Source organism: Mustela putorius, unplaced genomic scaffold, assembly GCF_011764305.1.
Source record: "Mustela putorius furo isolate JIRA1106 unplaced genomic scaffold, ASM1176430v1.1 tig00003987_pilon_pilon_pilon, whole genome shotgun sequence".
NCBI lineage: Eukaryota > Metazoa > Chordata > Mammalia > Carnivora > Mustelidae > Mustela > Mustela putorius.
In genome coordinates this window covers 2,799,858-2,823,066 of record NW_025422126.1, presented here as the reverse complement: position 1 = coordinate 2,823,066, position 23,209 = coordinate 2,799,858, and the positions used below count along the sequence as shown (strand labels likewise).

At 49.7% G+C, this 23,209-nt stretch overlaps 1 protein-coding gene across 10 annotated transcripts; it reads left to right on the top strand.

Moving 5' to 3' along the window:
* Positions 1–670: 670 nt before the first annotated feature.
* On the top strand, positions 671–22,718 carry PGAP2 (post-GPI attachment to proteins 2). 10 transcript variants are annotated; one of them, XM_045071332.1, is made up of 8 exons: positions 717–799; positions 9,390–9,410; positions 12,282–12,456; positions 16,407–16,575; positions 20,327–20,579; positions 20,715–20,821; positions 21,423–21,531; positions 21,701–22,718. In XM_045071332.1, exons 3-8 carry the CDS (start codon positions 12,323–12,325, stop codon positions 21,829–21,831), a joined length of 903 nt encoding a protein of 300 aa, XP_044927267.1. In that variant the 5' UTR covers positions 717–799; positions 9,390–9,410; positions 12,282–12,322; the 3' UTR covers positions 21,832–22,718. The 10 variants fall into 10 exon arrangements, with proteins under 10 accessions (XP_004768242.1, XP_044927267.1, XP_044927268.1 ...); XM_045071333.1 differs by having other exon boundaries at positions 718–799; positions 20,715–20,809; XM_045071336.1 differs by lacking the exon at positions 717–799 and adding an exon at positions 9,120–9,189.
* The last annotated feature ends 491 nt before the right edge of the window (positions 22,719–23,209 follow it).

Below are 23,209 nucleotides of genomic sequence, written 5' to 3'. Positions count from 1 at the left end.
CTCCACCGATCTCGATTCCCTCTCAGCGCCCGAAGAGCCCGGCCTCCGGGCCGCAGGGTTGAGGGCCCCGCCCCCTCCCTCAGTGCAGAAGGTGCGCGCCGGGGCGCGAGACTTCCGCGCGGAGGGCCTCGGCACACCCGCCCGCCCTGAGAAGAGGAGGAGCCTGTCTGTCCGGGGCCGCCACCGCCCGGGTTCCCGACTTACCGCGGTGCGGCGGGGGAAGGGAAGTGTCAGGAGTGGGGGCCTAGGCCCCTCCGCCACCCGCCGCTCAGCGAGCAGCGCGCGGCCGCCACGAAACCGTCGCCGCCGCTACCACCACCGCCACCGACCGCCGCTTCGGGCGCAGCGCGCAGAGGGCCCGACTGCGTCACACGCCGCCCGCCGTCAGAGGCTCGCTCCGGGCGCTCCGCCCTCGCTGTCTGCGCATTGGCAGGCACCTCCGCCACTCTAAGTCCGCCCTGTTATTCATTGGGCAACAAGTCTTTTGAAACCGAACGTGAAGGCGGTCTTTGGGAGAAGGGGAGAAGGGGAAGAGGAGGGACTTGAGGAGTTACGGGGAGGAAAGGGGAGGGGCGGTGAGAGAGACATGTAGTCCCGCCCCTCTCTGCCGCGATTGGCTGTGGGAGAGTCGTGATGTCATACAGGGCCCCCTCGAAGTGGGCTTGTGAGTGGCTGCGTTGGGCGGGGTGTGGGAGAAAGGTAGTGATGCTATGCCGAGGCCCCGCCCCCTGTCTTGGAGCCGAGACAGTCGGGCCGCTGAAACTCGGGCCAATCAGAAGGGAGGCTCCTGGATGGCATGGTAACTATTCTACCCTTTCCTTGCCCCAGTCCGCGGGCGGTGATGGGAAGGCTTCCCCGTAGTACTGCCCGCACTTCCTGGTCAGACCACGTGCGGAGCCGGAGGGCCCTCCTGGGAGGTCTGTCTCTTGGAGTAGCTTTCCTGCAGCTGCTCTGAGGCCCCAAAACCTGGCCTCCTGGTTTCCCAACCCATGCCACCCCTATCACAACCTTTTCCTCTCTGAATCCCTAGAATAGACGCTCTAAGCATGCCCTAAGGAAAGGGCTCAGCGTAGGATATGTTACAAATGAGGATTCTTGGAACTTCTTAACCACCTGCACTTTAGGATCTCCTATTTATTCTTAAAGGTCTGGTTCAAATATGCCCACCTTCTCTGGGATACATTCCCGGATCTCAGAGAGTTGGGCTAATGCTTCGGCAGGCTTCTGTTACAGCCTTGTCACTTTGTATCCTACTGTTTACTTTTCATTCCTCTGTGCCTAGGCTCTTAGAGGTCGGACCTGCATTTTACTCATTTGAGTTTCTAACCCCTCCCCGACTTGATATTACAGGGGAGAAAGTTGAGCATGTTCTAGAAAATAGACTTAGTGACTGAGGGTCCCCCACAGAATAGCAGGAACTGTCCTCAGAAAGCAAAATGTATTCAGGCTCTCCACCACCACCTTCTGCTTGGAAGATTAATACAAAATGAAAATGGGCTCTGCCCAAAAGTAGATGAACTTAAATTGAGGGTTGGGTGGTAGCAAGGGATTAGAAATAACTCATTTGTCAAAAAGTGGAGTGGTTGTAAAGATGAAATAAGATAATGGATAGGAGAAATCTGGTACCTTGTAGATGCTCAAAGGAAAAAAATATATATGGATGGTCAAATGCTAAGGCTAGTTTAAACATCTGACTTCAGGCACTTGTCCCCTGCTTCTGCATCCAAACATCCCTTCCTCTCCTCCACCCTCCCTTGCCTGTGTTCTACATTAAAAAGTCATTAACTCTTCCTGGATAATTTACTGGAGCTTCCTCACTGCCCTCATGAAGCTCTGATTTCCCACCCTCCAGTCCTGAGACCCAACTATGATTAAGCCTCTCCACTACTTATTTATTCTGGTATCCCTAGGGCCCCACACACATTAGGGCCACATTAAATGTGCGACCCATGAATGAATGAATTATTGTCTTAAGTAGAATAATAGTAAAGTGTGGGACTTTTGAGTCCATGAACTCTGGGTTTAAATCTGAGCCTAACCATTTATTAGCTGTGTGAACTTGGGCAAATTTCTTAACACCTGAACTTCAGTTTCCTTGTTTGTAAAATGAGGGTAGCAACTGTAATTTTAGGGTTGTTGGGAGAATTAAATGAGATAAAGCATTTAGTATGGTACCCGGTATACAGGGAGCCCTCAATAAATGGTAATTTTTCTTGTTCTTTAAAAATATCAAGGAATTCCTGGGGCGCCTGGGTAGCTCAGTCATTTAAGCGTCCGGCTTTTGATTACAGCTCAGGTTGTGATCTCAGCGTCGTGAGATGGAGTCCTGAGTCAGGCTCCATACTGAGCGTACAACCTGCTTCACATTCTCTCTCCCCCTCTGCCTCTCCTGCCCCCTCTCACACATGCATGCACACTGTCTCAAAAATAAATAAATAAATATCAAGGAATTTCCATTGTAAATATTCTAAGATGTGGCTTCTGACACAAATGGGGCTCAAAAGTATGTTCTGAGTGAATAAGTAAATATATTCAGTCCAAAGTACTAGTGGTTATATAGGAACAGGGATCCTTAAATAGTGCATACTTGTGGGAAGACAGGAGGGGGAGACATTGGATGAAGGGTGCCACAAGGAGAAATTTCCTATAACTCTGGTGATTTCTATTTAGCAGGACCTCTTGTTAGGTCCTCTGGTAGGCATGTGGCCCACAAGCTCGTCATTCCCAGGTACCTCTCTAGGAAGGAATTTGTGGACCTCATACTCTTACTCTGTCCAATTCTCACAACACCCCTTTGATTATTATCATCTTCCTTCTTCCCCTCTAAAGAAAAGGTGTTTTGTGCATGCTTACAAAAGCTTGCTGAGCCAAATCCTCTCCTGGGCATCAGGAGCCCAGAGAGGCCCACATGTCAACACTCTGCTCTGGCCAGGAGAGAGAAAGCAAAGGAAAGTCTAACTCTGTCTTAGGAACCCCCAGTCTCTCACAGACATACTCTGGGAACTGACCCTATGCAGCTTTGAAGCACTGGTGTTCAGGGAGAAGACAGGACCCTTAAGGACCAAAGAATCAGGGAAGGGCAAGAGACTTCCTTTCAGAGTGATGGTCTAGATTTCTTATGTGGTGCATTGGAACGAGTGGCAGAATTGGAATCAAACAGCTAAGTTCAAGTGCCAGTCTCGCTACTTTTCAGACCTTGCACAAATTATTTAAGTATTCTGTGACCCAGCTTCCTTGTCTATAAAATGGGCACAAAACTCCCCATGTTGTAAGGTGGTTGTAAAAGTCAAATAAGGGAATTTACAAAGGACCAGGCACATTTGACACACAGTAAGAGCCCAGTAATTGTTGATTTCCTTCCTCTTTTCCTACAACCTGATAGGGAAGAATGATGTTTATAAATAGCATATAATTAGATTTTCATAAATCTTGTGTGGATACACTTGACTTTGAACTACAGCATTTAAAGAATTTACTAGTATATTCAGGAATTTATCTGACTTTTTTAATTTGTCCTTCCTGCTATGTTTCCTTCTTTTACTCTTTTTTTTCATTTTGCTTCTTTTATAATAATAACTTTACCTTTTTTTTGAGGCCCAGTTCTGCCAGATTTTTAAAAAATTGAGTTATAGAAGCACCTGGATGACTTAGTTGGTTAAGTGTCTGCCTTTGGCTCAGGTCATGATCTCACAGTCCTGAGATTGAGCCCTGCATAGAGCTCCTTGCTCAGCAGGAAGCCTGCTTCTCCCTCTCCCTCTGCCCCTCCCTCTGCTTGTGCTCTCTCTCTCTCTATGTCAAATAAATAAAATAAAATCTTTTAAAAAATTTTTAAAGTGGGGACGCCTGGGTGGCTCAGTTGGTTAAGCAGCTGCCTTCGGCTCAGGTCATGATCCCAGCGTCCTGGGATCGAGTCCCACATCAGGCTCCTTGCTCCGCAGGGAGCCTGCTTCTCCCTCTGACTCTGCCTTCCACTCTGTCTACCTGTGCTCGCTCTCGCTAGCTCTCTCTGACAAATAAATAAAATCTTTAAAAAATAAATAAATAAATAAAAATAAAAAATTAAAAAAAAATTTTTTTTTATATTTTATTTATTTATTTGACAGAGAGAGAGATCACAAGTAGGCAGAGACGCAGGCAGAGAGAGGAGGAAGCAGGCTCCCCTCTGAGCAGAGAGCCCAACATGGGGCTCAATCTCAGGACCCTGAGATCATGACCTGAGCTGAAGGCAGAGGCTTAACCCTCTGAGCCACCCAGGCGCCCCAAAAAATTAAAAATTTTTAAAGTAAAATTGAGATATAACTCACATAACATAATATTTATCCATTTAAAGTATACAATGCAAAGGGTTTTAGTACAGGTGACTCTTGAAAAACATGGATTTGGGGGCGCCTGGGTGGCTCAGTGGGTTGAGCCGCTGCCTTCGGCTCAGGTCATGATCTCAGGGTCCTGGGATCGAGTCCCGCATCGGGCTCTCTGCTCTGCGGGGAGCCTGCTTCCTCCTCTCTCTCTCTGTCTGCCTCTCTGCCTACTTGTGATCTCTCTCTGTAAAATAAATAAATAAAATCTTTGAAAAAAAAAAAAAAAAAAAAACATGGATTTGAACCTGGCAGTTCCACTTATTTATTTTGTCTTTAAACATTTATTTATTTGGGGCACCTGGGTGGCTCAGTGGTTAAAGCCTCTGTCTTCAGCTCAGGTCATGATCCCAGGGTCCTGGGATCGAGCCCCACATCGGGCGCTCTGCTCGACCGGGAGCTTACTTCACCACCTGCCCCCAACCCCTGCCGCCTCTGCCTGCCTCTCTGCCTACTTGTGATTTCTGTCTGTCAGAAAAAAATCTTAAAAAAAAAAAGATTTATTTATTTATTTATTTATTTGAGAGAGAGAGAGCAGGAGCGGTGGGAGGGACAGAAGGAGAGAATCTCAAGCAGACTCCCTGCTGAGCAGGGAGCCTGGCACAGGGCTCCAACTGAGGACCCTGAGATCATGACCTGAGCTGAAACCAAGAGTCAGACGCTCAACAGATCGAGCCTCCCAGGCACCCCTGAGTAGGTCCACTTATAAGAGAATATTTTTCAGTAAGTATAATATAGTACTGTAAATGTATTGTTTCTCCTTTATGATTTTCTTAATACTATATTATTTTCTCCAGCTTATTTTATTGGAAGAATACAGTATGCTTTATATATATATACACACACACACACACACACACACAAAGTATGTGTTAATCAAGCATTTAATGTTATCGGTAAAGCTTCTGCTCAACAGTAGACTCTTAGTTGTTAAGGTTTTGGGGAATTAAAAGTTATACTTGGATTTTGGACTGTGAGGGGTTAGCCTCCAATACCTGTATTGTTCAAGGATCCACTATATTCACAAAGTTGGGGAACTATCACCGCTATCTAATTCTAGAAGATTTTCATAACCCCAAAAAAGAAATCCCAGACCATTAGCAGTCATTCCACATCTCCCCCTTCCCCCAGCCCTTGGCAACTACTAATCTACTTTTTGTCTCAATGAATGTGCCCATCCGGACATTTCCTATAAATGGAATCATACAATATGTGGACTTTGTGTCTGACTTCTTTCACTTAACATAATGTTTTGAAATTTCATCCATGTTGTAGCACTTCATTCCATTTTATGGTAGAATAACATTCCGTTTTATGGATAAGCCATATTTCATTTATACACTCAAAAGTTGAATGACATTTGAGTTTCTACCTTGTGGCTACTATGAATAATGCTGCTATGGATACTCGTGTACAAGTTTTTTGTGGACATACGTTTTCAGTTCTCTTGTGTTTATACCTAGGAATGGATTTATGGAGTCCTATAGTAACCCTGTGTTTAACTTTTTGAGGAACTACCAGACTGTTTCCCAAAGTGGCTGCACTATTGTATATTCCTGCTAATAGGAGATGAGGGTTCTAGTTTCTCCATGTCCTTGCCAACACTTGCTATTTTCCTTTCATTATTATTATTATAGCCATCCTAAAGGCTATGAAGTGACATCTCATTGTGGTTTTCATAAACATTTCCCTAATGACTAATGATGTTGACCACCTTTTCAATTGCTTATTTTGCATTTAAATCTCCACTTTCTTACCATTCTTTTGAATTATTTTGTTTTTCCTCCTGCCAGTTTAGAAATTAAATTATCTTCTTACATAATTTTAGTCATCTCCCTAGAAGTTACCACATGCATTCCTAAGTGTGACGCTAGTTAATACCTTTATAGCTATAATAAGCCATAGGGAGTTAATAAATAGTTTGCAGCAAGGGAGGCATGCAATCAGATCTGGGTTTTTTGTTGTTGTTGTTGTTTTTTAAGAAGAGCCAATGTGGCTGTAAGTGGAGGATGATGAAGAGCTAAAAGGACAAGGAGGCCAGGGAAGGAGACCCACAGGAAGCTTTCCTTGACAAGTGCATCCTGCATTCACTTCTTTTCTGCTTCCCACCTCTCCACCGTCCCCCATGCTACTGGGGGCTGGGACATCCCTGTAAATAAATGACTGGTCAGCTTTGGGGTATCTGGTATGTGTGTGTGGATGGGGGAGTGGAGCAGTGATGTTGGCCAAAGCTGGAAAGGGGTGGTGCTATTTCAGGCACAGGCCTCTCTGGGGTATGTCCAGGCATGAGGCAAACCAACAAGGAGGGCAGGAGACATTGGAAAGCTTCAACAGCAGCAACAGCTACTTGGATGATGAGCAAATGCCCATTTGGCAAACACCGAGTACCCGCTGAATGAAGGAGAGACCGGAGGCTTAGATGCTTGTTCAACTTCTTTATCTGTACAAAGATTCCATCACATTTACCTCACCAGATTATTAAGAGTATCAAATTAGAAAGGGTACAGAAAGTTCCTGGCACCTAGTTAGAACTCATTGTTCTCTTTTGTTTTTCCTCACATAAATCAAGGTAGCTGATAGGCTTTCGAACTGGCAGTGAACGAAACAGATTCAGAGAGGGTCAGTGACAGCTGTGGTCACACTTCAGAAAAGGCTCAATCAGGACTGGTTCAAGCTGTAGCTTCCACATGGGGTCCTAATAGCCATGATGTAGTGAGTATTTTCCACATGCCTGGCACACTGCTACTTTATTTCATTTAATTCTCACAGCAACGCTGTGCTGTGGATATTCCTAAAACCATCTTACAGATGAAGAAACTGAGATTCAGGACTGTATGGTGAATTGCCCCAATCACCAAAGAATTAAAACCAAGATTAATACACCTCAAGTTTCAGACGTTGGGGGTAGTCTAGAGGCAGAGAGAAGGGACCCAGTCTCAGGAAATGGTATTTAGAGCCAAAGTAACAAAAAAGGTGTCAAGACGGAATAAAGGCCAGGAGCAGGCATCTGTGGGTTGGAGCTAAACAAAAAGGGCTGACACAAAGCCCTAAGGTAGGAAACCTACATCTCGTTAATGAAACTAAAAGGAAATCGTTCTTTTAGTAAAGTTTTATGAATTGTTCTTTTGTCCTGAAACCTTAAAGGATAGGGTGGAGGAGAGTTCAAGGTCAACAAAAGAAGTTTTTAGAATAAGGCACCCAGGGATGCCTTAAATGTCTGTATTCTGCTCAGGTCATGATCCCAGGGTCCTCGGATAGAGTCCCACATTGAGCTCCTTGCTCGACAGAGAGCGTGCTTCTCCCTCTGCCAGCTGCTCCACATACTTATGCTCCCCACCTTCCTGCTCCCCAACAAATAAATAAATCCAAAAAAAAAAAAAAAAAAAAAAAAAAGGCATCACCCCTCCAGACTTGGAGCCCACAGGAGAGAGAAATCTTTAGGTTCCCACCATTGCCTGGCTAGGGCCAGCCACATGGAGGGCTAGGCTGAATAAATGAACAAGAGTTAACACATGAAAAAGAGCTCTGGTAAATTCATCAAATCTGAGCCTCTGTATGCCCACCTGCAAAGTGGTGATTAGTATAGCTACCTTGTGGGGTTAACATTATACAGTTGACACCCCCCCTTTTTAAATTTTATTCATTTATTTGAGAGAGAAAAAGAGGGAGGAGAGAGAGAGTAAGAGGGAGAAGCAGACTCCCCGCTGAGCAGGGAGCCCAATGCGAAGCTCAATCCCAATCCCAGGACCCCAAGACCACGACCTGTGCTGAAGGCAGATGCCCAACTGACTGAGCCACCCAGGCGTCACTATGCAGTTGACTCTTGAACAACACAGGGGTTAGGAGTGCTGAACCCTGGCACAGTCAAAAATCCATCTATAACTTTTGACTCCTCCAGAACCTAACTACAGATAGCTACTGTTGACCAAAGCCTTACTGATAACAAACTCAATTAACACATAGTTTGTATGTTCTGTGTTTCATATTCTGACAATAAAGTAAGCTAGAAGCAGAGAGAACATCTTATTCAGAAAATTATAAGGAAGAGAGGGGTGCCTAACTGGCTCAGTTGGCAGATCATGTGACTCTCGATCTTAGGGTTTTAAGTTTGAGCCCCATGTTGAGTGTGTAGCCTACTGTAAAAAAAATATAGTTTTTAAAGAAAGTCATAAGGAAGAGAAAATGCATTTACACCACTGTGCTCTCTCTATATACATATAAAAAATTCACGTATAAGTGGACCTGTGCTGTTCAAACTCACCATCGTTCCAAGGGCAACCGTATGGGGATTAAGAGAATGACCTCAGGGGTCAGACCCTGATCCTGGTTCTGACATTTGTAACTGTGTGAATAGGTAACATATCTTTACTGTTTTACACTGGTGAAACGGAAATAGTAATAGTATTTACCTCATGCGGTTTTTATGAGGGATTAAATGGGATAATGCATAAAAAGGAAAACAAAACAAAACAAAACAACAGTCCTTGGAAGACAGAAAGTGCTCAAAAGGTGCTAATTATTACTGTTGGGGATTTAAATAGGAAAATGTGATGGTGACCATGTCTAGCTCGGGAGGTCCTTTACCACCTGCAGGTGCTCTGACAACCCCGAGTCCTCCTCAGGTTCCTTTATGGGTCAGTCAGAGTGGAGAGGGACCCCTGGGGGCTGGTTTCTGGGATTCCACACTCTCTTGGCAGGGAGTGACGGGGGCGGAGCGGACAGCCTTGCTCTGTTCTGTAGGACAGGACAGGGCGCCCTCTCCTGATCAAAGGTGGGAACAGTTCTGGCCCAGAGCTTTTGGGGTGGTTCTCACTGATCTCTCTCTACCCATAAGGTGCTCTTCCCTTTGCTCGAATCGGCTCTGGGGAGCAAATTTAGGGAGGGGGCGTTGAGGTTGGGGCAAAGCTGTTGTAATGTTTCAGAAGGGCGAGGCTGGACAATTCGGCTAGAATGGGAGCGTGGGCAGGAGGCACTGAGGTTAGGAAATTGGAGAATTCGGGGCCCTGTTGAGTTAATTTTATGTTCTTTCAACAGGTGATGGAACACAGCTGAGAGGTAAGGTGACAAGGTGGCTTATCCAACGTGTCAAAACCAGGGGTCCAGGGCTCTTCCGGCTGTCCCCACGCAGCGGGAATTAGTGGAGCCGCCGAGAGCTGGAGAGCATGGCACCAGGGAACGCGGGATCGAGGGGGACAGCCAAGGGTCTAGGTCCGCAGGAGTGGGGAGGAGCCAACGGAGGATCTGGGCGCAGTTTCCTCCCCAAGCGCGCTGGCCCCGCCCCCGCCGTTCCCGCTCCCGCCCGCCCCCCGCCGCTTGCCCCAGGCCGGACCTGGGCTCCGCTCGGGTTACCCCAGCGCCCGGCCCGCGCTGATGCGGCCTCCTCGCCGCCACATCCTGGGTGAGTATGGGGATGGGTGTGCTGGACTGCCGGGCAACCCCACTTGGGGGAGCTCTGCCACGCGGTCCGGCCTCCTCAAGGCCCAGCCCCACGCTCTGACGGTGCTTGCCCAGGATCTGCTGCTGTCCAGACTTCTTAACCAACCCTTCTCCCCCTCTACTCTCCGTCATGGTGGCTGGGTGTGCATTGGTTGAGCTCTCCCTTCTCTTCACAAGGACTGTTGGTTGGCATTTCTCTTTAGGTGCGGGGGATGGAGGTGTGTGTTTTGGGGGGCCTGGAACCCCATGAAGTAATTTCAAATCCCACCTCTGTCATTTATTAGCCTGTGACCTTGCACAAGTCTTTTAAACTTCCCTGAGCCTCAGTTTCCTCTTTTGTAAAATGGAAATACACAGGCAATAGGGCCTACCTCATCGAGTTATAGTGAGGATTACAAGAAACAATGTGCACCAAGTCTATCAACTGCTGTTCATGCTCAGGAGGTGCCAGGTAAGTATGGATTCCCGCTGGAGGCTGAGAAGATCTCTTGGACCTTTGGAGATAAGATAGGGGTACTTCTAAGAAAGCAGTGTCCAGCTAAGTAGTCCCTTTGAAGCAGTTAAGAGCTGACTGGGACTGAACAGCTGCCCTTCAGGTAGTGAGTTCCCTGTCCTAAGACCTGGAGTAGTAAAATCGCCATGTTTTAATGGCCTTATTAGTAATCTAAACCTCCTGATTTTCATGTCCCACAGCTGGGGGAAAGTCCTAGAGTGGTTAGATGACTTGTCCAAGGTCACACAGCTAAAAGGGGAGCCAGCATACCTCTAAGCCGTGGAACAGACCATTCCTCCAGCCTCTTTCTCCACTCACTGTCTTGGGCAGTGCGTATTCATCCCCTCATGAACTGGTCTTCAGTTTGGGCATCCCAGTGGTTTCTGAGGGATCCAGAGCGGCTGGGTTGAGGGAGGGAGCTAATGCTGCTACAAGCACAGAATCGAGATTTGGGCTGGGTGTGGAAGTTGTTCCCCTTACCTCTGGGGACTTACAGTTCATTTGGGGACAATCCAAGAAATGTGTTTGATTTGGGCAGTCACCAGAGCCACTTCCATCTCCCCTGGGAGATCCCTAGCCCCTGAAGAGAGAAAGGAACTTGGGCAACTGGGGCAGGCTGCCTAATCTGACCTGGCAGAGAGGCTAGTGAGGGAAGATGGAGGAGAACACAGAGGCGTATTCACCCGCTTCTGGAATGTCAAGAGGTGCTTCCTGAGAGTGGGTCCAGGAAGAGTTGGGGCTTGATCTGGCAAGACCTTTGAGTCCTGAAGGGCAGGTTCTTTATGAATCTGGAGCCAGACCTAGTTTGGCCACAAGCAGCATAAGTTCCAAGGATGGCTCTCCATCAGGTTCAGCATCGGGCTCTGAGGAAGAACCTTCCTCTCTCTACGTCTTGGTTTCTCTGTCTTTTGCAGTGGGGCCAGAGCTCATGGACTCGTCTATACAGGATTTGATTTACCGTTCTTTCTCTCATGGACAGGCACCCCTTCTCTCTCCCCTCCTAATCTGACCTAACCTGACCTTTCTGCCCAGACCTCTGGCCCAGAGAGGAAGGGGTCAAAGAAGGCTAGGGTGTAGTTTGTGATGCTGTGGGCCCCACATCTCCACACTGTGGGCTCTTCCTTCAAGTTATGTGACCCTGAGCAGGTTCCTGCTCCTCTCTTGGACTCAATTTCTCCTTCTATGCACTGATGGAGGTTGGGATTGTTGGTGTGTACTTGGTTATTATAGCTCCTGACCTTCTTATCCTCATCTGGGGGGGGGGGTGTGTCACAATCCTCAGGAGCCTTTACTTCATCCCTGGAGGGGGATGGATAGGCCCATGGGTACTGGGAAGCCTCCAGAAGCTGACAAGGCAGGTCTTTCCAGCAAACAGCAAGCCCAGGCCAGCACTAGGCCTGATTCTGCAAAGCTTTTCACCCCCAGAGCACGTGAGGCAGTAGGTGGGGATGAGCACGGGGTCAGGGCCCTACTGGCTTCCATGGAGGCCTTGCTGCTGTGCTCTGTGGTGCAGGCACACACAACCTGGGAAGGGATTGAAGGTACAGAAGGTCCCGGGCCAGTGGGTGAAGTAGAGAGAGAGCTGATGGGAGGCCCTGAAGCCTGGAGGCTCAAAGGCCTGTGGGAGGAGATGGGCCCTTCTGTCCACTGGGAGGTTTTAGGGTTGGTTCCTGAAACAAGAGAGACCAGTTAAACCAGCTCCTGCTGTAAATCCACCTGTAAGGGAGAAGAGGTTCTCCCTATCCATTCAAGTCTTGTTTTACCTCAGAGTGGGTTTATTGTCTTTCCTCTGAAATTGAGGATGAATATTCTCTTGGGATTCTGAGTCAGTCTTCTTCGGGACAGGAGCTGTCCAAGCCTAGGGGCTAGATGGCTTTCTTCTCAGACCCTTCACCCCATAGCACAGCTAAGCTAAGGACTGAACACAAGGGCTGGCTTTGCCACTGAGTCCTGGCCTTGCTGCCTTGGGTCTTGACAGCACATTACTTTATCCCCAGGTCTGACAAGATGTACCAGGTCCCACTGCCGCTGGACCGGGATGGGACCCTGGTCCGGCTCCGCTTCACCCTGGTGGCCCTGGTCACGGTCTGCTGTCCACTTGTGGCCTTCCTCTTCTGCATCCTCTGGTCCCTGCTCTTCCACTTCAAGGAGACTACGGCCACACACTGTGGGGTAGGGCTTGCCCAGGGGGGTCGGGGAACAATATCTTCAGGCCCAATTGGATCTTTTTTGGATCATGATTCTGTTGTTAAAGGATTAGCGAGGTCTCCAGTGGGGTCCATCAAACAAATTGGGCTGCTGGAGGTTAGGATGCCTGTAAATCGAGGTCTCAGGAATGAGCCTTCTGCCACTTTCCATGGAAGTCACTAGGGCCTGCAGTCCCTGAAGCTGGGCAGTCCCGGGACCAAGAACCCAATCCTTACTTGATAGCAGGGTAGATTCAAGAGCCCCAGGGTTTTGTGAGGGATGAAGAGAGAACAAGCCTGAGCTAGAAGGAACTGGAGCCTCTTAGTGTGTCACTGTAGGCTGTGCCTGTCTCTGGGGGAATGTGATTCTGTATGCGTGTGTGTGACTGTGAGGGACACAACTATGTGTGGGAGAGACTATCTGTGTGTGTCTGGATGAGGGCCTGATGATGTGTGTGTGTGTGTGTGTGTGTATGGTGTGTTCCATATATGTATATGGGCTATGTTCCTCTTGGCACCCATGCACCTTCTACTCTGGGATATGGCATGCTGGGCCAGAAGAAAAGACAAGAGTTTTCTCTGTAGTATCTCAGAGTAAAGAGGGTGAGCCTGTGTTGACCTCTGTTACACTCCTAGCTCATCTACTGACTCTGTATTACCTGAGACACGGAGACTGAGCCTCCCCATGTCTAAAATCGAGTTGACAATTCCCATCCTCCTCCTCAGGGCCAGGATACAGCTCTAGATAGAGGAAGAATAGGAAGGTTGTTTGGGAAATGGTGAAGGGTGAGGAGCAGAAGGAAGAGGAGGAAAAGGAAATTGTCAGGTTAGAAGGCAGGGCAGGAGAGGAAGAGTTTAGGGGCTGTAGGTAGAAAAGAGGCAGGGCCTGGACATGGACCCTTGCAGTAGCATCAAGAGAGCTCTGTAGGCCCCCACTCATCTCAGATTCCTGCCTCTCTATAAAGAGTATCTGCTCCAGAAATAGGGCTGCGACCAGGACTGAGACTGGGGTATGGCTGGCAGTATGGAGTGGGGCTTAGTTCCTTTGTTCATATGACTTGAAAGTTTTCCCTCTCCTTGATTTGTCATTGAAGAGACGTTGGCCTTGAGCTCTGGGCAGCCATTCTGATGAGACCCAAGGCTGGGAGCTATCAGAAAGAACAGAACTGGAAGAAAAGAGGGTGTCCAGGTGATCTGGGTGGGGGGAGATCAGAAAGGGTCCAACCAATGGCCTTTCCTGAGCTAGTTTTTACCTTAGATAATGCTTCAAATGTTTCTCTCACACTGGTCAACTCCTTTGTATCCTGCAAAACCCTTTTCAAGTGTCACGTCCTTTGAAAAGCCTTTCCTAGCCTCCTTGGGGGCAAACTGAATCACTCTTTTCTCTGGGAGTTCCCTGTTTTATCTTTCCTGCAGTTCTATCACATCATGTTTGTATCTCTGTTCCCCACCAGACTGGGAGCTCCTTCAAGGTGGGCACTACATCTGAATCAGAAAGAATTTGTTGGATAAATAAACAGGACAACTCCCCCCCACCCCCAACCACCACACACACATACCAGCCCAGTACCCTGGGAAAAAGAAGGCCCGTAGTCATAGCCCATACAGAAAATGATAATATTTGTATAGCATATGAAGTTAAATGGAGTAGGCTGTTTGCTCTGCCCCACATCGCTATCTCCTGAGGGCTAATGGGATCAATAACTCAGCATACCTGACATATCTAGACCTCATTCTTGGCATATTAGTTAGGGAGCTAAGGCATAGGCATAGTGGCACAGGTACCTAGTCCCTCTGGGTCAGGACTGAGTGAGCTTAGTGACCCAGGGGAGATTTTGTCCCCACTCCCTGGGACTACTGTGTCATAGCCACTTAGGGGCAGTCTAGGTGGATGTCTGCTCCGAATTTCTCACCTAGAGTATTCCCTGAATGGCCAACCCTAGGAATAAAAGAAGTAACTTTAGTCTAACGCATCTATAATTAGATGGCTCTGCCTCTGCTTGCATATCTCCAGTGATGCGGCACTTCCTTCCTCTCCAGACAGCCTATTCCAAGGAGGTCTAGTAACTAACAATTAGCAAGCTGTTTTTTGTGGCAAGCGCACTTTCTCTTTCTGATGAATCTCTGCTTTTGCCCTGGCTCTGCTTTGGGAAACTGAGAGCTCCTTTCTCCTCCTGGTGTCAAGCCAGTCCTACAGAGATGGGACAGCAGTAATTGCGGGGTGGGGGGGGGCGGAGTTTACTCTTATTGTGTAGCATAGCTCCACTTCTTTCAGGCAAACTTCACAGGACATGCACCCTAGCCTTGGCCCAGTTGGTCACTCCTCTCTCTATCCGAGGCCCTGCTATAGGCATAGGACTTCCTATGGCTTGGGTAGTAGAGGCAAAAGCAGGACCATTGCATTCCTATTACTGGCTGTTAGATCCCTGTTAGGGCGTCTTGGGCTGATGTTAGCTGCTTCTGCAGAGGAGGCTGGACACTGATATGGCATATTCAGGCCCATCTAGATCTCATTTGGATCCTGAATCTGTTGTCCTATGACTAGCTGGCTCTCCAGTGAGGCCCAACAGACCTACTCCGGCTCCCAGCAAAAAGGGGTGAAATCCTATTCTGCTTTCTCCCTTTCCCTTCCCAGAAACCTGCCTGTTTCCCAGGACACAACCCTCAGAAAGGTCCCTACACCCATCCCTGGCAAGGAAGCTTCTGTAGGCTGTCGTTAGCCACTATCGCTCTTATCTTTGCAGAGTGTTCCAGGGTTTATGATATGGTTTTGTTGGTTTTGGGAGGGCTGTGTGCTTGGGCAGGCGTGGAGATCTAGGCTCCATGGGTGGGAGGGTATGCCCTGAGGAACTAGGGGTGGGACCCTCCAGTCTTAGAATAGTCTCAGTCTGGCTAGAGCCCTCAACTCAAGCCTCGGATCCGTCCATCAGCACCCAGTGTGAGTGTTGCCAGTGCGAGCCCCCTCCCCCATTTCCCTGATACTGAGCTGGACTAGTGGACTGGTGTTCCCTTAACGGAGGGAGGTATGTGTCCCAAGGGAAGTTTGGTCCTAGGACTTAAAAGTCAAAGCCATTTCTGTCTGTCTCCCCAGAAGGGAACCCAGCTTGCAAGTCATGGTGGTCGGGGCAGGGGGAGGTGGGAGGAGGGAGTTCTCTGCTTAGAGGGCAAAGAGAATAGAGGAAGGTCAGTTCCTTTGGGCTAGGTCTGTCCTTGCTAGGTCCAGCCCAGCAGACAGGCTCAGGGTGAGTGGAGAAGATTCCTATGGCCCTTAGAGTCCCATAACCTTTGGACTGGGTGACATGGTCTTTGCAGAGAGGAAGGAGATGGAGGTCTGGGCCTCTGCAGGGACCCTGGTATCTTGAGATGACAGTACTGCTGGCCTGAGGCTTGGATCATTCTGAGCCTGGGGGTGGGCTGGTGGGCAGACTGTGACCCCAGTGAAATGTTCAGGGCACTCCCACTGTTCCTGGTTGAACTTGGGTGAAGAGCAGGAATGTGGTCAGATGGGGTCAGTGGGAGGGCTGAGACTGAGCCAAGGGTCCTTCATTTAGGTTATTTGGCCTGAAGAAAGCCTTGACTTGGGAGCTTTAGACTGTCAGGGGCTGAAACCTTAGTTCTAATGTTTGATCCTGGCATAGTTCTCTCCTTCTGTGGAACAGAAATAACAACCTTTCTATCTCTGACCCTTCTGAGTGGGTATGTGCCAAAGGGATTCCTAAGAGCTGACCCTGCCTGACCGAGTGGCTCCCTCCCCATCTCTCTCTGTTCTCCTGATCTTCTGCACTGCTTTCCTTTTCCCCTTGCATTCTTTCTACTCTGGCTCTTCCCTCTACCCAGAGGAGCCAGGTCCAGAAAAGTCCTCAGTTCCTGAGGCCCACGTGTCCCACCAGGCCCCAAGTCGTGTCCCTCACCCTGCTTGGGCACCACTCCATACAGGATGTTCTCTGCGGCCTCACAGCCCTTGGACCCAGATGGGACTGTGTTCCGGCTCCGCTTCACGGCCGTGGTCTGGTGGATCATCACTTTCCCCATATTCGGCTTCTTCTTCTGCATCATCTGGTCTCTGGTGTTCCACTTTGAGTACACAGTGGCCACTGACTGTGGGGTGAGTGCCATGCTCCCTTGCACCTGGTTCAGGGCCAGGTCAGGGCCAGGTTGGGAGATGGCCATGAGAGTGGAATCAGAGAATAGGAGAGGAGGTGGAGAGTCAGAGAGAGGGGAAGGGATGAAGGGATATTGGGGGGCAAGTCAGAGTTGGGGGAATTTGTGGGGAGACACTCAGTGAGAGTGGAGTCACAGTCCTCTAAGAGAAGCCACAGAGGGGAGGGGAAAGGAGGGGAATAGGTAAAAGAGGTCATGAAAGGGAGGAGGAGGTTGAAGAAAGTCCAGACTGGGAAGGAAGCCAAGAATGGGGAGTCAGATGCAGCCAGGAGCCAGGAGATGTCGTAGTTGGGCTTAGCTGAGACTGGGGCCTGGCCAAGAGGACCCCCAAGCCTTGCCCTGGAATCTTCTAGTTTGGTTTCTCCCTCTGACAACCTTGGGCCCCACAACTTGTGTCCACTCAGGGCTCTGCTAGCTAGAAACCTAAATGGACTTCCTGCCTCTATGAGCAGTCCACTGGGCCTTTCTGAGGGCCCAGGGTTAGAGTTTTGGGTCAGGGGCATGGAACTGAACATTCACTTGCCTTTAGCCTCTCATCCTACAAGAGACAGTCCTAGACACAGATGGTCAGGCACAGTGAGATGGGAGGCACTGTGATAAAGGGGAGCACAGGGATCACGGGGCCCAGAGCAAGCACTTAGTGTAGCCTAGATGTTGGGGAAGACTTCCTTCCTGAAGCAGGGGGCATTGCAGCTATAGGGGTAAAGAAGGATTTTGTGAATGCCAGGCTGACAACTTCTGATTTTATCCAGAGGGCAGTGGTGAGCTTTGGAACGATTTTAAACAGGGAAGTTCATGATCAGATTTATGCTTTAGAAGACCATTCTGGCTCCTGAATAGAGAATATTTGTAAGGGCAGGGAGCAAGTATAGGGAGAGAAGTGAAGAGGTTAGTGCAGTAATTCACACTAGTGGGGAGACCAGAGCTAAAATAAAGGTTATGAGACTAGAGAGTTGAGGATCGAGTCCAGAGAAGGGTAGCAGGTTGAATTGTAGGGATGAGAGGTTGTGTCCAGTTGGCAAGGGATGGGGGCAGTAGACAGAAAATTCATCCATAACTTTGGGGGATTTTTGTCAAAGGAATTAATCTCTACTGGTGAAATCTGAGGTGCTATGGTAGGGAATTTTTTGGACCCTCACCCTTTATACTATGTGAATTTCTGATCTACTGCCTCACCATAGATCCACTGAGTCAGGTCTTCCATGCCAGTGGAGGGTTTGTGTTCTTGGGGTAAAGTGGTTATGTTCCCATCTCAGCACCCTTAGCTCTGAGCTCATGGCGAAACTTAAGGTGAACTGGGTAGCTGGTCTCTGATAGCTCCTGATGTTGATGGCACAACTGGTGAGCGGGGAACTCGTGTGCTTTGGATGGGGAGACATATGTGAATATCTATACCTGATTATACGTGTGTGTGTGTGTGTGTGTGTATCAGTGTGTCTGTGCATGTGTGCATGAGGGGTTGGGGGAGAGAAAGAGAGATAAGAAGATGCCTGCTCTTAGCAGCCTTCCTCCACCCATACTCTGAGAGGAGTTTATGAAATCTCCCTTCCTTCAGAGGCATCCCCCAAGCTCTTTGCCATCTCTTTACCTGTTTTCCAGCATCAGTCAGGACTCTGGGCTCTCCCAGCCAAGCTTTTGAAGCTCATGCTCCCCCCCCCACACATACACACACAGCATGCACACACACACACACACACACACACACACACACAAAGCTCATGCTGGTTCCATTCCCCTTAAAGTAGCTAGGGTTGGGGCAGGAGTTTTCAGAATGAATATTCTAGAAAGTGGAGGCAGCACTTTTACTAACCTTACTGAGGGGACCTAACTCAGAGGGGCAGAATAGTAAGGAGGCTTGGAGGTCTCAGAAATCTCTGGCAAAGGTATGATTCTCACCTCTCTCTCATATGCAGTCTTCCCATCTTCAAGAACCACATAGCTGACCAGCTCTTTGTAGGATTTTCAGGGAAGTAGGTCATATGAAAGCCATCACCATAGCCATTTGTGCCGCAGATGCTCTGTATACATTATATTCAGTATCTGCAATCATCCTGCAAGGTAGGTGGTAGTGTCCCTATTTTGTCGGTGAGGAAATCGAAGCTCTGAAAGGGGAAGTGACCTGCTCAAGGTCACTCAACTAATAAAGGCAGAGATGGGGGGTGCCTGGGTGGCTCAGTGGGTTAAGCCTCTGCCTTCAGTTCTGATCATGCTCTCAGGGACCTGGGATCAAGTCCCGCATCGCATCGGGCTCTTTGCTCAGCAGGGAGTCTGTTTCCCCCTCTCTCTGCCTGCCTCTCTGCCTACTTGTGATCTCTTTCTCTCTCTGTCAAATAAATAAATGAAATTTAAAAATTTAAAAAAAAAAAAAAAGGCAGATATGGGATACAGACCTGGGTTTGTGTGGCTCCAGAGCCTCCATGCTGCCTCTTTACTGACAACTCAGAGTGTCTGAGCCTGGTCTCAAGCTAAGGTATCTCAAGCCATTGCCTTGAGAGCAGCACCCTCTCTCCAAGAGCTCTGCACTTAGCTTCCTCTGATAGTGCTGAGGGCAATCTGTCTCCTTTTCTGGGAAGCCTTTGAAGCCCCTGGCTGATGAGCCCCCAGGCCAACCCCTGCTCTGTGAGCTGCCTCCACCTTCCTTCCCAGCCTTGATGGAGACCGCATCCCCATTAAGATAAAGGAAAGAATCTTCTAGAACTGCATCTCTGAAGCCTGGCCCTGCTCTGGCTTTTGCTGGAAGTCTAAAAAAAGCCACAGAAAGTATGTACAACAGGCTAGTAGCTTTCAGCTTTTTAAGAATCCTTTAGAAATGTAGATTCCCATAGTCCAGACTGGCTACATTCTCACACGATCCCCAGTGAGTTATATGCACATTCAAGGTAGAAGCATTGCTCTAGGCCCTGGAGTCTGAGAGGTCCTCCTCCTAGCCCTGGCTCTCCTGTCACTCATCCCTCATCATGCAGACAACACACCTATCCTCACAGCTGTGTGTGTGACCTCCTCCTCCTTCCTCAACTTTAAAGAATAGTGCTCCAGTTCCTTAAGGAATGAGGAGTTCCAGCTTTGAGAAAGATAAATGGGGGAGATGCTCCAGAAAGGGGTCCTTTTCTTAGACTATCCAGGTTAAGAGTACCCACTTTCTTAAGCATGTTCAGGGTGGGGGGACCCTTCCGACTCAGGTCCCCCCAGGATCTCACAGTACCCTCTACCACCTTGGCACATCTACCTGAAAGAATAAGTGAAGCTGGGAGGAGTCAGAAGAACCACTCGGCTGCCCAGTGCATCCAGCACTGTCCCAGGGAAGCTCAGGTGGCCTGTCCTCATGACTATCTATCCAATCTAGGATCCTGGGCTCATCGAACCTCCCTCAGGGCCTTATCGAAGGCAAAGCTCTGTACTACGGGCTCAGAGAGCATCTGAATCTGTCTCCAGCTTCCGTAGCCATGTAGAGTCCCATCAAGTTCCTGCACACACCCCAGCCTGCCCAGGGAATGAGAACAAGCACCCTGGTGGAGGGGGGGGAGGAAGGGGACCTGGCAGGGACTTCTCCCAGGAGCGTTCTGGAGGATCTCCTGGAAGGAGAGGGGCTGGAGTGGGGCCTCAGGAGAGCCAGGGTGGTTCTGAAGGAGGGAGAAGGCTCTCCAGGTGGGTGGGGCCGGCAGAGGCCTGTCCCCAGACAGCTCACAACTCTCTAGGTGCCCAATTATCTGCCCTCGGTGAGCTCAGCCATCGGTGGGGAGGTGCCCCAGCGCTACGTGTGGCGCTTCTGCATCGGCCTGCACTCGGCACCTCGCTTCCTGGTGGCCTTTGCCTACTGGAACCACTACCTCAGCTGCGCGTCCCCGTGTCCCGGCTACCGCCCGCTCTGTCGCCTCAACTTCGGCCTCAACGTGGTGGAGAACCTGGCGCTGCTCGTGCTCACCTACGTCTCCTCTTCCGAGGACTTCAGTGGGTGCCCAGATGAGGGAAGGAGGAGCAGGGAAGGGTTGGGGAGGGCCACCCCCACCCCCGCCCTCCCTCGGACCTTAGGATGCTTGGATGCTCCCTGCAGGGCGTGCTCCCAAACTCCCTCTCTCCCTCCAGCCATCCATGAAAATGCTTTCATTGTGTTCATCGCCTCATCCCTTGGTCACATGCTCCTCACCTGCATTCTCTGGCGGCTGACCAAGAAGCACACAGTAAGTCAGGAGGTACGGTCTACCCCTAGTGGGGCTCGAGGCAGCCCAGAGGAACATCCAGGACACCTGTCCTCGGGATGCGGGTCACGGTGAGGTGGGAGCTGGAGTTCCCATGGGAATCCGGGCTGGGGCTGGGACTTGCGGACAGGTGGAGGGTGGTCGAGTGGGTCGAATCTAGGACTATATTTGGGTGATATGGGAGACTGGAAGATAGCAGAGCTGGGGGACTCCCAAGTTGGGGCAGAATGAGGAACAGCACCCAGGGTGCTGTGGGTTAGGAGCAGTATCAGCGGTCTGTGGTACCTCCAGTGTATACACACACACACACACACACACACACACACCCCTTTTTTCCCCCTGTAGTACGTGGAGGGGTCAGATTGGTGGGTGACTCCAAGTAACTTTCATATTCCAACTGGCTGAAGTGGGAAGGGCTTCATTATCCTCACGAACGCAGGGATAGGAACATGCCTATCATTGCTGCTGCCCTTGCCCGTACCCCCTTCCATAACCCAGGGAGGTAAGACACAGCTCTTAGGAACTGGGGCCATGAGGGGAGGCTGCCCACACATATCCAAAGGGCCACCCAGTGATCAGATAGCCCATCCTCTAGGACCGCAAGTCCTACAACTGGAAACAGCGGCTTTTCATCATCAACTTCATCTCCTTCTTCACGGCGTTGGCTGTCTACTTTCGGCACAACATGTATTGTGAGGCTGGAGGTGAGGCCAGGCTGGGATCCACTGGTGGTCATGTTTTCTGTAGTGTGCATTATGGCAGTAGTCTTGGGGGGCTTGTACCCACTGCAGAAATGTGGTGATTTACCAAGAGGCCCCGGGAGGGTTGGAGGTAGAAGGCTCACCGTGCCCTGTTCTTGTGTTCTCACAACAGTGTACACCATTTTTGCCATCCTGGAATACACTGTCGTCCTAACCAACATGGCGTTCCACATGACGGCCTGGTGGGACTTCGGGAACAAGGAGCTGCTCATTACCTCCCAGCCTGAGGAAAAGCGATTCTAAACCCTTTCTCTTCTGCTAGGAAGGAGGCGGTCCACTGCCCAGAAACTAGAAACAAGACATTACACTCTGGCCTTCCCCGCCCTGTGTCCTCTGTGGGCCGTGCTGAAGTGGGGGGAGGGGGAGAAGAAAGGAGGAAGGGCACAGGACAGGGCTTCAGGCAGCTCTGCTGGCTTCTCCTTTCCCTCACCCCGCCTGAAGGCACAGGAACTTTCAAGCAGCATCACCCTTATCTGAGAGGCCCCAAGAGGCTGAGCTGGCAGGAGAGCTCCACCATCTGGTGCTAAAAAAAGTCCTGAGGTTCGTAACCACCGAATTGGTTCTTGGCCTTTACATAGCCACCTCTTGCTGAGGTCAGGGACCACTGAACAGTGGCTGCTACCTGAAAACCACAACCATCTCTCACCACCGGGTCATTTGCTTGACTCATGTGTCTACTTATGTCCTGTGCATACCCAGGCCTAGGGCCACCATCCCATGCTAAGGTTGCTCAGGTGTTCTAGCCCTGACTTCACCTCCAACTCAGAGTATGCTTCCCTATTTAAGCCTCAGTGTGTCCATGTGGGTGATGGCAGGGGAGGGCTGTAGGATTTGCATGGGCTCTGCCAGTGGTTCTGACACTACTTTGTGGAGGTGGTGTTCTGTACCTGAAGGGCAACCTGCTCCAGGAGTGCTGGCACAGCACGTATTTCCCTCCCATCTGAAATCTCTGGCTTACAGACTCTTCCTCCTTGGCAAAGGTGTGAGGTGGAGTCAAAGGCAGATTCCTGCCCCAAAATGGGCTCTCTGGTGTCCCCTATCCTCTCTACTGCCTCATGCCCTGACCTCTTTGGATTGTACTATTTTATTTCAAATAAAATTCTTTTTGTTTTTGTTTTTTTCCCCCAAAAGCCTGGGCTAGGTTTATCTTTGTTTCATGGAACTGAGGTGAGGGACAGGCTCCAGGATGGAGGGAATAAGTCCATTGCAAGGTACGATTCCAAACTTCCTACCTTAGGCCTGAAGTCTTCTAAAGCTGGTCTAAGCCCCAGTTTTGGTGAGCAGGAGTGACTGAGCTGTCCCTGTTATGACTCTAGGCTTGATAGCTGGGATAACTCAAAGTCTTCGGTTGAGGCACAGGCTCTTCCAGCCCCAGCTCTGTCTGGTTAAAAACCCTGTCCCCTTGGGGGTGTAAGGGAACAGCTCTCAAACAAATGCATGACTCTGAGCACCTGTCGGCAGGCTGGTGGCTCTCAGCTTCTCCCTTTCTGAGCCTTAGATCAGAGTTTTTTCCTTAGGTTTTGCATCCCAGTCCACTACAGTCAGTGGCTGGGCCCCTGACTGGCCCCTCCAAGGGAGCCCTGAGCTTTGTTAGGGAAATTGGGGGGTGGGGGACCACAAT

Excerpts from the sequence above, each read along its gene's own strand:
- PGAP2 (XM_045071334.1), top strand. The coding sequence starts at position 9,518 with ATGGCACCAGGGAACGCGGGATCGAGGGGGACAGCCAAGGGTCTAGGT. Across the intron at positions 16,576-20,326 it reads CAGTGGCCACTGACTGTGGG|GTGCCCAATTATCTGCCCTC; the intron begins GTGAGTGCCATG and ends ACAACTCTCTAG. Across the intron at positions 20,580-20,714 it reads CTCCTCTTCCGAGGACTTCA|CCATCCATGAAAATGCTTTC; the intron begins GTGGGTGCCCAG and ends CTCTCCCTCCAG.